General features: G+C 44.0%; 1 protein-coding gene and 1 long non-coding RNA gene across 17 annotated transcripts in view; one reads left to right on the plus strand and one right to left on the minus strand.

Annotated features, from left to right (window-relative positions):
* TCF12 (transcription factor 12) overlaps window positions 1–10,519 on the plus strand; it is a 173,895-nt gene extending 163,376 nt beyond the window's left edge. For 12 of the 15 annotated variants that reach the window (XM_055715645.1, XM_055715642.1, XM_055715648.1 and 9 more), the window contains 5 exons: window positions 810–924; window positions 1,743–1,914; window positions 3,129–3,361; window positions 6,428–6,581; window positions 8,229–10,519. In XM_055715645.1, coding sequence (XP_055571620.1) covers window positions 810–924; window positions 1,743–1,914; window positions 3,129–3,361; window positions 6,428–6,570 — 663 coding nt within the window. In that variant the 3' untranslated portion in view covers window positions 6,571–6,581; window positions 8,229–10,519. The remainder of the gene's footprint in view (window positions 1–809; window positions 925–1,742; window positions 1,915–3,128; window positions 3,362–6,427; window positions 6,582–8,228) is intronic. The other 3 variants (XM_055715647.1, XM_055715650.1, XM_055715654.1) reach the window with 1 other exon arrangement.
* A 143-nt stretch (window positions 10,520–10,662) lies between these two features.
* The window catches only part of LOC114014875 (uncharacterized), a 38,519-nt gene continuing 36,553 nt past the window's right edge, over window positions 10,663–12,628 (minus strand). The window contains exon 6 of one of the 2 annotated variants that reach the window (XR_008733097.1): window positions 10,663–11,683. This is a non-coding gene — a long non-coding RNA (uncharacterized LOC114014875). Of the gene's footprint in view, window positions 11,933–12,628 lie in introns of both variants that reach the window. The other variant, XR_008733096.1, reaches the window with a different exon arrangement.

Raw genomic sequence — 12,628 nt, forward strand, 5'->3', positions numbered from 1 at the left:
ATTTTTTTTTATAGAGGTTTGCATTGCTAAGTGTTCTGTACTAAGCAGCAGGATTCTGAAGAAGTTTCCCTTTTTGAGCTAGGTATGCGCACTTGTAGCTGTCTTACATCACGGAGCAGATTAGACAATACTGGGAGAGGTGGTAAGAACAGTCAGATGCCTGCATTATTTTTGTGTGCTAAGATTCTGTAGTGGGACTAAACTAAATGTGTTCAGCTGAAAAAGGATAAAAATGAGAAAGAAGTGAATAAAGTAGTATTTTTGTATTAGATCCAGTTCTTTCTTAGTCCTCTTTCAGTGAACGAGAAGTGAGGAGGTGTTATCTGTATCTTTTATAAACAGATGTGTCTGGATCTCTATACATGAGCGTAGGGCGGTACGCACACTTCTCACATGCGGGAAAGTCCATCACTCCTCATGATCTTTTAAGGATCAAAATGTTGTAATGACTAGACTTGATAGTTGTGTTAAAGCCATCAAAGGTTCAACAAATCCTGTGCCCTTCAGGTCTAAATCGGGGAGACAGTTCTGTGGTGTTCTGTGGGAAAATATTGGAAAAAATTTTTGCTGGGTTGCTATGTTATTGCAAACAGGTGTTGGTCACTCTTTGGAACACAGCTTAATCCAGTGCGGTGTAATCGAGTCGTTCAGTGTAATGGCATCTTTCAACTCTATCTTTCCTTCACTGGGCTAGAACCTTAACTCGGCTCTCTAATCCAGCAAATACTTTAAGTCTTTTAAACTTCTATTTTTGGACTATTTCTTTGAATTACTTCTTTAACAGAAATCTTTGCTTTGCTTTGCTTTAGGTTGGGACTCATCGGGAAGAAAGTGTCAGCCTGAACAGCAACCATTCAGTTCTTCCCAGTACAGTTTCTGCTCAGAGCACAGAACTAAATCATAAAACACAAGAAAGCTACAGAGGTAACGTTCCAGGAATATGAAATGCTGCACAGGATCTGCAGTACCCCAGTGAGGTTGTAGATCTTGGTAAACTTGCATCGATACAGGGGATAGGGACATAGATAATGGTGAGAAATAAAAATTAATTATAAATCCTGTAAACCACCAGGGATTCCAGCAACAGTTTTGAGGGCGCCCCTGTGTCAGACTTGTCCCAGTGTAGTTTCAGCAGAAGACTGTGCGTTACAGCCACATTCTTCCAGCTTGAGGAGCCGTCACGCCATTTGCAGTACTGCAGCCATTTCCCAGTCAGCCAGGAGGGTTGCGGAGTGAGCTGGCCAGATCCCAGTCTGGCCAATAAAAGGAAGTCGTTCACACAGGTGTTTACAGTTCCCTCCCTTTCCGGCCTGAAGAAGCAAGCTCTAGAAAGCAGAAGTCAGCTTACGTGTTAGTCTGCTTGCAGCGTTCAGGGAGGTGTGCGTTGCGTGTTTGGCCTAAGCCCAAGCCTCCGTGTCACTGCAGCTCTGCCCTTACATTGCAGCCCAGACGTGAGGCAGGTTTCCTTATGCTGTCACGGGTCCTTTTGTCCTCACGGTGGGTTTTGTAGCTTAAGCTGTTACTGCTCAAGCTGCCCTGTGAATTACGATCCCTTTACCAGCCCACGGCGTGTGTCCAAGTACGGCAGCATTAGCAGGATTTCTCCTGTGGCCCGAGCGTCGTTCTTCCTGTGGTCTTCCTAGAGTTCTGCTTGGCTCTGGCTGCTCATTGCGGTATCTGCTTGAGATTCTCTTAAACGTTTCGTTCCTGTGACACTCACACCGATCTCTGGTTGCTTGCAGCATTGTCAGGTGGCTTACAGAGCCAGTCTGTGGCTATAGGTCCAACAGAAATCAAGTCTGAACATAAGGAGAAGGATGAAAATATCCATGAACCCCCCTCATCGGATGACATGAAATCAGATGATGAGTCCTCCCAGAAGGATATCAAGGTCTCATCTAGAGGCAGAACAAGGTGGGTTGCTGACGTGATGTGGGGAATTGGTGCTTCGTTCATGCTCTGTAGTGTGGTGCCCTTAGTTTGATAAATGTATTTCAAGGTTTTTGCGTTAACTCGGTTCATACATTAATAGGCAGCTGCACCAGGTAAATAGTTTACCATATTCGTATCTATTTAAATATGAGAGAGAGGATTTTCTGGGAAAGTCACCTGGGAAGGGTGCGTTCCCTTAGGTTAGTGCGTTGTCTGATACCTGCCAGTAGATAGAAGCAGTAAAAGATCCAGAGGGCCCTGCCCAGCGCAGAGGATGGGAGCGCTGGAATCCTGCAGTACTGTGTACCTGGGCCAGGGCTGCGCGCCTAAACGTGAGCCCGTGGTGATGGAGAGCGGCAGCCTGACTGATAACTGGCTGGGGTGAATACTGTAGGCAGATGCCCTCGTTACACGCTCTGTCCTTTCCCAAGCCACGGACACAAAACCTGGAGCTGACGCCAGGTAAAATGCTTCTGGGTCTGCCTGCTAGGCCTGAGGCACAGGTGCTGAAATTAGAGGTAACGAGAATGAGAATTTTGCAGCCACAGGCGGTGGAGTTGGTACCGTTGCATGTGTCTAATGGCATTTTAGTCTATTAATTTTAGTAGAGCAGGGGTGCCATTTGTATCGTTTGAAGTGATACAAGAATTCTAAATATAACTGTTTAGCTCTACACTGGGTATTAGAAGAAAAAAGTTCTAAAATTGGCCATAAAGTCTTTAACAAAGCTAAAACTTTTTAATAAGCACATGAAATGGAAAATTACTTGAATGCCTTTTTATATAAGCTGATAAATTAAAAACTACTTCTTGTTTGATTTGTTCTTCACCTGACAGGATGGCTGAGAAGTCTTAACTGTTTGAACATTCATCAGTAATCGAGTGAAGTGGTAGCTTGGGCACATCTTTTACTTCAAGGGGCATTGTGTTGCCCCTACTTTTGCCAGAGATGTTCATCATCTGTAGACGATATTCTGTGGGTATTCTTCAGGCAGAAACCATTTAACATTTATTTTCAGGAAAAGGCAGGAACAGCAAGAAGCACTGCTACTTAATCTAAGTATGCTTCAGTATGGAATAGATTAAGTGGGAAGAAGTTTAACTTCCATCAACTTGAAAATTTTGAATGAGCAGCAGGATCACTTGTTTGAAACACCGGTGATATTTCAATGTGCTTTCATCTTTACTTTCTTGCAGCAGCACTAATGAAGATGAGGATTTAAACCCAGAGCAGAAAATAGAAAGAGAAAAGGAGAGAAGAATGGCAAATAATGCTCGAGAACGTTTGCGTGTACGAGATATTAATGAGGCATTTAAAGAACTTGGCCGTATGTGTCAGCTTCATCTGAAGAGCGAAAAACCACAGACGAAACTGCTTATTCTTCACCAGGCTGTGGCAGTCATCCTCAGTCTAGAGCAGCAAGTGAGAGGTCAGTAGCCCGTCATCGCGCAGGGGCAGTTTGTGCGGTGGCTTTGTTGGTGGAATGGTGTCAGTCTCTTGAAACCTGCACAACTAGATGCACGAGTTACTGAAAGTGTTTGCTGTTCTGTAACAATGTTGAGGTTCTTCAGGAAAAGCAAAGGATGGCTTTTTTTTAAAGAAAAAAGGGGGAGGGGTTGAGGGAAGAGGGGAAGAGAAAGTGGATATGAGGTTTCTATAAAAATATTGATATGTCCTGCTTTGAATGGTAACGAGCACTTAGTAGTACAGAAGCTTTAGCCAAAATAAGAGATCTATTTTAAGATGAACCCCAGATAATTGAAATATTAAAATGCAGTGAATTTAACAGTGCTTACTTGGGTTTTTGGGTTAAACGTAGATGGAGGAGGAGGGAGGAAACCTGCTTCTACTTTAATTGAATCAGGGCTGGTTTTGCCTGTATTTTCTTACCCCGATTCCTTTACTTTTTTCTGAGAAAGAATCAGTCTGTTGGTAGGTGCAGAAGGAAGAATTCTTTGTGCAGTTCAGCTGTTCTGTTCTCATGCGTTGGTGAAGCTACAGTTGATTTTTAATCTCCCTTTAAACTTGGGTCAAAGACACTTTGAGGCTCTGAGGCTCCTCACTTTAACCTGGTCAGCCCTGAAGCGATCCAGCAGCTGGGCTGGGCGATCCCTGCAGGTCCCTTCCAACAGAAGGTCAGTTCTGTTCTGTGTAGCTGGCACCCGCATGGGTGAGCATCCCCACGTTCCGCTGTTCTGGCCTAGTGACTAACAGTCTGCCTCGGTGCCTCACCGATGGAAGTGCAGCGAGTGACTGGAAAAGACTTTCAGATGTGGATGATGTCAGCGGTCCTGTTGGCTTAGTGTACTACTACGTCTTTGAATCGCTGATGTCACTGAATGCTGTCAGTATTTTAGCGTACCTTATTTTTCCTTCCATTTCCTAATTAGTTAGTTCCTTGCATTTTGCACAGGAGATCAAAGCAATTGTTAAGCATTTATTGAAAGTGACAGAGTTAACAACGCAAGCTTACTACGTTGTAGTAAGGATGAGATGGTGTGTTTGCAGGCAGTTTTACTGACCCAGTTGTTAGTAAGCCGCACGCTGCCGGCAGTAGGCCTTCCAAGGCAGGCAGAGCAACTCGTTGGTCTGCAGATGAGACACCAGCTAGTGCCATGGTAAAGCCCCATTTGAGCGTCTCTTAGACTTTGATCTTGGGAATTGTTTTGATCTGAAGATGTTTGTCATAGTCTGGAAGATAAGGTTGAGTGTTAAGAGATCAGAATACCATTAATCAAGTGTGGGTTTTAATGTTTAAAAAGCACGGAGTCTATCTCCCTGCTCTTGCAGATTCTGTCATCCACAGAAAACTCTGTGTGAAAATTAATAAAATCACTTCTGCCTTGGTCAGAATTTGCTTCCAAACCTTACGTGTCTGGTAGAAATCTTTTTCTCCAAGCAGTGTAAATTGAGAGCTTTTCCTCCCGCCCATTTCCATCTCTTCTTCTGCTTCTCGTGTGTGTGCGGAAGCCTGTCACAACCACACCGTGCCTCCCGTGAGCGGGGCCGTTCCCCGTTTTACCTTACCCGTCTTTCTTTGCACCTGCTCCTGGAAGTGACTGACCGGAGGAGCTTTGTGTGGTGCCCGGAGGAGCTTTCACCAGCATATGACAGAGTTGCATAAACAATATCCTCTCGCTGCTGGTAATGAAGCTGCTCATTTTGTGATTGGTGCTATTCAAAACGAAACATTTCAGATTTTGAGCTCTAACTGTAGGCAGGCATTTTTCTGTTTCCTAAATCGCTGTGAATTAACTTGCCTTTCAAAGTTTCCACGTAATTAAATCTTCTTTAAAACTTCAAGGCAAGCTACATTTAAACAAAGACGACTGTGATTAAGAAAAGTTAGCGGGTTTCTTTTTCCAGTAGACTCTTTGGAAGTGCTCATCCTTAGGAAATGCAGTAGGAGGCTGTCGGTAATGACTTGGGTGGAAGCAGAATTAGCAAGTCCGTCTAAAATTGCGTCTCTCAAATTAGGTAGATTCTACCCCGTGTGAAGGGCACAGGGGGCAGCAAACCGCAGTCACTAGAGGGAAAGGGCTTGTGCTCTCTGCTCAGTTTTGGCCGTCTCCTTATGGTTAAAATTGTATCTGCAATCTTAAAGTGCAGAACAGAATTCACTGACAGCTCAAAAAATACCTCAAACCCGTTGATTAAAATTCAACATGTGGTGGTAGAATACATTAACGTGCATTTTGTGTGTCTTTTTGGCCATCGCAATTTACATCTCTTGTATTCTGATTCATGAGAAGGCATTTTGAAGAACAGAAACCACTGACTTTTAGAAACTCATTATTTGAAAACTAGATCCAAATCTACATCCATTGAAGCTAATTGGGGAAGCGGAAACATACTGATGGGACTATCATGATAGCTAATGCACAACTGGCTGTTATAAAGTACTGCTTTTGATGTGAGAGGAAATACATTTTTTTAAAAACAATCCTTCTGCTCTGTGTGACTGTGTCATATTCTTCTGATTTAAGCGAGGAGGGCACAAGATGATTGCACAGTCTTTAGGGTATGAACGGAACTATGGACTTAGAACATTGTACCTCCCCCGTTCCAACAGTGGGCTAATGCTTAAAGAAAGTAACATTACTGAAACCAGCGTGGTGTCGGTGAGGGTGGTACAACTTCAGCGTACCAACAACACACAGATCTCTGGGTTAGTCCATTGTAAGTTACAGACAATTCTCATTTTGCACTGTAGCCACTTCTGGTGACCAGGGAGGCACTGCTTTGAAGGTGTATGTAGGCAGCTGTAAAGTTTGTTTTGTTCTGGGGTTCACTTTTTTTAAACACCGGTTTAGGAGATGCCTGGTGGGATTTTCCATAGTGCTTGTCTGCAGCTGTAGGCACCTGCATTTTAACACAGGGACGTCAGTGCTTAGCAGAGGGAAGCTGTGTAGCTGTTTCTATTCCAGCGGTTAATGTATCAGTATTCCCCTTGGTATCAGCGTGGGGGATGTTAAGAATCATTTTTCCGTTACAGAACGAAACCTAAACCCTAAAGCAGCCTGCCTTAAGAGAAGGGAAGAAGAAAAAGTTTCTGCCGTATCGGCAGAGCCGCCAACACCACACCCAGGAAGCCACCCTGGCCTGAGTGAAACTACCAACCCTATGGGTCATATGTGAACACCAGCCAGGTACGTCTGTGTCTGCAGGGGAATGGCTCTTGTCCTTTTTAGTGGCTAAAATGTGGGAGATAACGAGATCGGTTTATTCTTAGTTCCTGAGCTGCCACTGGCACCAAACTTCTCTGTGCTGCTAAGTGCTTTCAGATCTCTCGGCATAAGCAAAAGCATGCAGATTTGTTTAGTTTTATAATAAAACAAAACCCCGAGAACTTGTCGTTAAAGTCTCTTTGTTTCCATGCATTGTTGCCAATGGCTACATCTCTTGGCTCAGGTGGCCTTCTTGGCGTGACATCAGAGGATTAGTTAACAGCTTGCTAGATAAGCCAACTATAATAGAGATGAATTATACCATCTTTAAATGGTCTAAGTATCACATTAGTTCATTTAAAAATCCGCATATTGTTTCCCAGTGCTGATGCAAAAGTTAGAGGCTTCTCATCTCCGAGAGCTTTGCTGTCTGGCTGAAGGACAGTCATTCTGACTGCTGTCCCTTGCCCAGCAGAGATCGGCAAATACCTGAAGTCACAGTCTGTGTTAGTGCGGAGAGCTCAGGTTTGGAAAGCAGCGTTTTCTGCTTTGCTCACTAAATTGGTGTTTCCACAAGCCCCCTGTAGGCCCATACCCAGCGGTTCATTTAAAACATGCTGAGGGGGCGGCCTGATGGGAATCTGCGTCTTCTGGTGCGAGGACGTGTTGGTGGGTTTTTGGGTTTTTTTAGGTATCTGGGAAAAACTTGACTTTGAGAAGAAAAACTTGTGAGTATTCCATGTCTTCTAAAACAGTAGAACTGTTGCCACTTTCAAAAAGGGGGAGATTGGGCTGGATCCCCTGATTTTAATCCATCACTCTACTAAATTTTACAGTTTGGGAGGGTTTTTTGTTGTTGTGTATGTAGACTTTTGCTTCTGTTTTAGGTTCAGGTAGAGGCATGCATCTTGCCAGTGTATCCCGTGGAAGTTGATTATTCCCAGCGTTCCTTAGAAAGCAGTGAAATGGCATTTAAACCAAGCCTTGTTTGGGTCAGGGCCTTTTCCCCATCCCTTATAGGCAGCTTCTTCATAAAGAAAGCGGGTTTCCATTTCCAGGGAACAGGGCGCTTTGAACTTCCTTTGTTTCATACCAGAGCAACAGGCTACTTCTAAACAGTCAGATAATTCTTGGTTTACAGCAGCCTGTAGTCAGTTCTTGCCATAATATTACAGTGAACCACTTTGAAAAGTTGATTATATCTTTGCTTTCTTAATAGCAGTAACTCGTTAAGGTGGCTGAAGTGTGACGTTGGTGTGAAAAGGCTGCACAGGCCCGTTAGGTGCGCGGCAGGGTGCAGCGTCAGCAGCAGCGATTGCACTGGGGACTGGCTGCTGCTGGTTTCAGAGAATCAAGTCAAACACAAATCGGGGGTCTGAGAGCTGTGGTAATCCGTTCTCCCAGATCCAGAGGGTCCAAACAGAAGGTTCCAGAGCGTGAACTGTGCAGTATATCATATCCAAGTGTCTCTGGGAAGGATTTCCAGGCCTCTCAATGTGATTTTTCTTTTGCACTTAACAGACTAAAAATGCTGTGAGATACAGTTTAAACTGGTTCTCTAGTGCTGAGGATAGGCTTCCTACTGATTCGTTTCCTGATACTCCTTTTTTCTTCCAACTTCCTTTCTAGATTTCCAGAATTATTGGTAGGATACACAGAAGGTGACCTTTCTTCACAAGGACACAGACAACTAAGATTCTATGAAGACACAAACCTGACAGGAGAAAACACTTGAAGCAAGAAACCCAAATGCAATCTTATGATCAAAGCTACTGGTCAACACCTGCATCAGGATTGAAGATACAAGATCTTCAGACAGAATTTCAGCCCATGGGATACTCTGAACATATCATTCTGTTGCAAGCAGTGTGTCGCTTCTGCACAATCAGAGACTGTTGTGATCTCTCCACTCATTGTGGAAGTTGCCTTGTGCCTAAACTGAATTGACAAATGCATTGTAACTACAAATTTTATTTATTGTTATGGAACTGTAAAGGTCTACATATAAAGGGAAAAGTTAACATGTTAAAAGCTGATAAAATTTCAGCTGGATGCCAGCATTTACTAAAGCTGTTCACATCAGAGAACAAAGCAGTGACAACCGTCGTCGACCCGTAGCATTCCCAGCATACCTATTAGTGTCTTAAAAAAGGAAGGGAAAAGTCTTTTGTTGTCCTTTCCTCTCCTTTTGCCATATGACTAGTGTTTTCCATGCAATAGGAAACTATTCCTTGGTATAGCTTTTTTTTATGTTATTTTTGGTCTCTGGTAATCTGAACAGTTATGGTCATAGTTACCCTTCCACACTGAGCTCCGTGCGTCAAGCCCGGCGAGAGGCCTCCTGAAGGCTGCAGGCAGGAGCAGCGCTGTGACCATAACGTTTCTTGGATTTGAAAAGTGATTTTTATTTTCCCTCAGGCTTTCCTCAAACATTTTTTTTTTCTAATTATAAACAAAACCTTTTTAGGCTTCTAGGCTTCATAGTAAAGCTTGTAACGTGAAGTGTAAATTGGGTGGGGAGAATCTACTTTGTTAGAGTTGCTTTGTTTTCCGAGCAGTAAGTACTACATATAGTACATGTAAAGTGTTAGCTGTACGTAAGCACAAAATGCATTAAAATACAAAGGAGATTTTTTTTCAGGCTGTAATTTTGGTGAATAGTAAAATCCTAAATTCACCGTGGCAGGTAGTGTGATGATATAACCACCAGTATGGTGGGCTTACTTATGTAATGGAATATAAGAGCAATGGTCACCAGTTTTTCCTTACTGTATACATTAATTATCTTGTCATTTTTGTGTGGCTTGTCAGTGGAGAAAAACCCAACAGCGTGAGTCAAATGCAAACGGATGACCCCTCCCAAGCCATATTAGCATTAAACCTTTCAATGTTTCTCCACCAGAACAGTGTCCATCAGTATTCCTTTGTCACAGGTGTGTTGAAATGGTTAAAATCCCTTTGAACTTCCATGGCAACTGTCTTCCACTGCAACGACCATGGGAGGAAATTCCCGAAGCCAAGGTTGTCTGAGCGATTGTTCATATAGTGCATCTTTCATCACTGGCAATCGGTTCACACGCAAAACAGGAACAAACCAGTAATTTTTATGAGGTAGTTTAATTTGAAAGAACAAAAGATGGGTTCTTAAACTAATGAATTTAAGCTCATGTTTTGGGTGGTTCCTAACAAAACAGTTTGTGGAATTAGTGGACTCATTTCTATTACTTTAATTTGCATATATCATCAAATAACACCTGATTATATCTGTGGCCTTGTTCTTCATTTCAGTGTTTATCAGCTAAACAAATTTGTTGCTTATGACGTGTGAAAGTGATCACGTGCCACTGCCTGGCCTTTTTCCTTCTAAGCTTGTTGTCTTTTTGGCTATATTAGACTTTGCAGTATGCCCAGAAGCTTTCCTTCATAAAATAGAAAGAAAAAAACATTTGGCTTATTTTTCACTGTAGCTAGTCTTTTATACAATAATCTTGTAAGAAAATTTCTTGAATTCTAAATATTACTCTTTCTAGATTTTTGAAATCGAAAAAGTTTTCAGTAAAAAGTTTCTTACTTTATTTTACTATATTAGGTAGTAAAAATGTAGGGTTATTTACCATAACCTGTTCATTAATATCAGAAATTTACAATAGCATTGTAAGACCATAGTAGGGTTCTAGCATACCGTGTAGTACCTATGGAGTATTGTAAGAGCTAATTGTCCGAGATGAATTGCTTCTCATCTTGTTCTCCAGTTTCCATTGTTGGTTTATTGCAGATTTGTACCCTGTGTCAAATTTCAAGGTATTGCTGATAAACCTTTCCAACCAGCAGCAAGAAGTTCAAAACAATTTCTGTCAATGTAACAGAAAACACTATGTATATAACATTTATGTAGCAATAAATGTGCCATCTTTTTTTAACATGGTAAATCAGTGAGTTTTTTAAATTTCTCTCTCCTCGTAGGTAGTGTGTGGCTTCAAAAACACCAGCAAAACTAGCTGCTGCCTTTATCTGAATAAAACCGCACGTACGCTCGAGGCACGCAGCGTCAGTTGCAGGCACAAGAAGCGTTGCTGCTCCCCGTGAAGCCAGTACCGCAGTGGCCGGCGCACGGAGGAGGAGTGGTGCCTGCCCTGTGCTTGCCGCAGCGCAGGACGGGGATTGCCCAGGCAAACAGCAAACGGAGCAGCAGCTGACCCCGTGGGCACCTGCCTCCCGCTGCATCTCGCTCCTTTACTTTGCCCCTCGAGATCAGTTTCTGGGATCTGAGCCCCTTTTGTGCGTTGCAGTTCAGTGCCGAGTTGGTTCCGAGTTGATGAGGGCATTCTGTGTAGGTCTTGTGAACGAAAGAGGAGGGGGAAAGGTCTGTAGCTTAAGCTTTCTTCACATTACAACTTTTCTTTCTGGGAGTGTTAACAAAAGAAAAAGGTGTACAGTGTCCATGGCGTACACAGAGAGCGGTGATGTCTTTATGCACAACTGTTCAAGCCAAAACCCTCCAGTAACAAGCAGACTTTGCAGAAGCTTGGGTTTTTCCAACTCTTCTCTAAATAAATAAATGTTAGTCGGAAAAGCACATCAAAGACCAAAGCAAACGGAGAGCTGAGGGTGTTTGGATGTGGTGTGTGTCAGGCAGTGTGGCTGCCGCGTCCAGCTCCTGGACTGTCCTTCGTAACCTTAGAAAACGTAACGATGTTGTGATCTAGTTTACGTTGTAGAAGACTTGTCAGGGTGCATATACGGCCAAGTGTTGCTGATGTGCTGGCGCTTTTAGCACAGGCAAATCTCTAAGAGGGGAGGTGACACTCAGCTGGTGTAAGTATGTCTTTAATAGCAGCAGTGGAAGAGATGCCCTGCTGCCTTCCCCAGCACACATACTTAATTCAGTAATAATTCTAAATCCAGCCTTTGAGCTTGCATCGTCACTCCTCTCCCCTTTTCTGAACAAAGACCTGCTACAAGTTAGTCACTTCTTTCAGAGAGAGTAAAAATGGCATTTTCCCCTTCTTCATCCTTCCTTCACCAGGCTTCTGTCCTGTCTCCAGGTACTTTCAGACCACAGCTCCTTAATCTTTTTTTCTTTTCTGTTTTCCAATGGAAGGGATGCATGTTAGGATACCTTTGTTAAATACAATTCTGCTAGAATGAGCATTTGGAATCCCGTAGGAAAGCTTTACCGTAAATCTGAAGCATTGGGAAAGGCTTAAAATGGACTCCACCTTTTCCTCCGGCACTGACTAGATGCTGTTACTAAAAGCTGAGTCTGGATTCTTTATAGAAGAGTTAACATTTTCCCAAGAATTAATCAACATTAACATTTTCCCTGTCGGCATCTGGAAATGATTGCAGAACAAAAATAAAATGCAACAGTCTGTAAAAGATGACCTAGATACTGGACGGTAAACTTTGGTTTTGGTTTGTGACACCGATACCTCACACTTGCTAATGTACCCAACCTGTGGGTACCACGGTGCCCTGTAAGAGGAAGGAAGCGCCCCAGTTTGGAAGCCTGGCAGCCGTTCAAGAGTGGGGTTCAAGGCGGCCCAGCAGGAGTGAGCAGGCAAGCTGGCACCTCCGTGCAGACACCATGTGGCCACGCGAGCCGCAGTGTCGCAGGCCGGGGGTGGAGGGTTGCATCCCTGGGGAGAGCCTCAGCCCTGGCTCCTGCCTTCCTGCTGCTCGCCTGCCCAGCACAGCGAGGGAGCGGTTCCCCGGGAAGGGGGGAACTGGTGCTAATGGGGGGGTGCTACAACCCGCCCTGCTCTGCCTGCCAGGTTTGTGCTGCCGGAGCCAGCTCCGGCGGGGGCCGTGTGTGGGGGGCGGAGGGGACGCGGTTTGTACTGGTTTGCTGGAGTTCATCCGGCTACCAGCCTGGATGCCGTTGCACAATACTGGGAGTTTATTCCCAACTTAAGGCACGAATATACAACCGGTCCCGCAAGCAGCAGCTTGTGTGTGCAGCACGAGAGCGCAGCTGGTGCAGCTGCTTGGTGGCAGTCACCTGGCAGTGTTTGTGTTGGCCCTGGGCT

The sequence above is a fragment of the Falco cherrug genome, chromosome 7 (genome assembly GCF_023634085.1).
Source record: "Falco cherrug isolate bFalChe1 chromosome 7, bFalChe1.pri, whole genome shotgun sequence".
Classification (NCBI taxonomy): Eukaryota; Metazoa; Chordata; class Aves; order Falconiformes; family Falconidae; genus Falco; species Falco cherrug.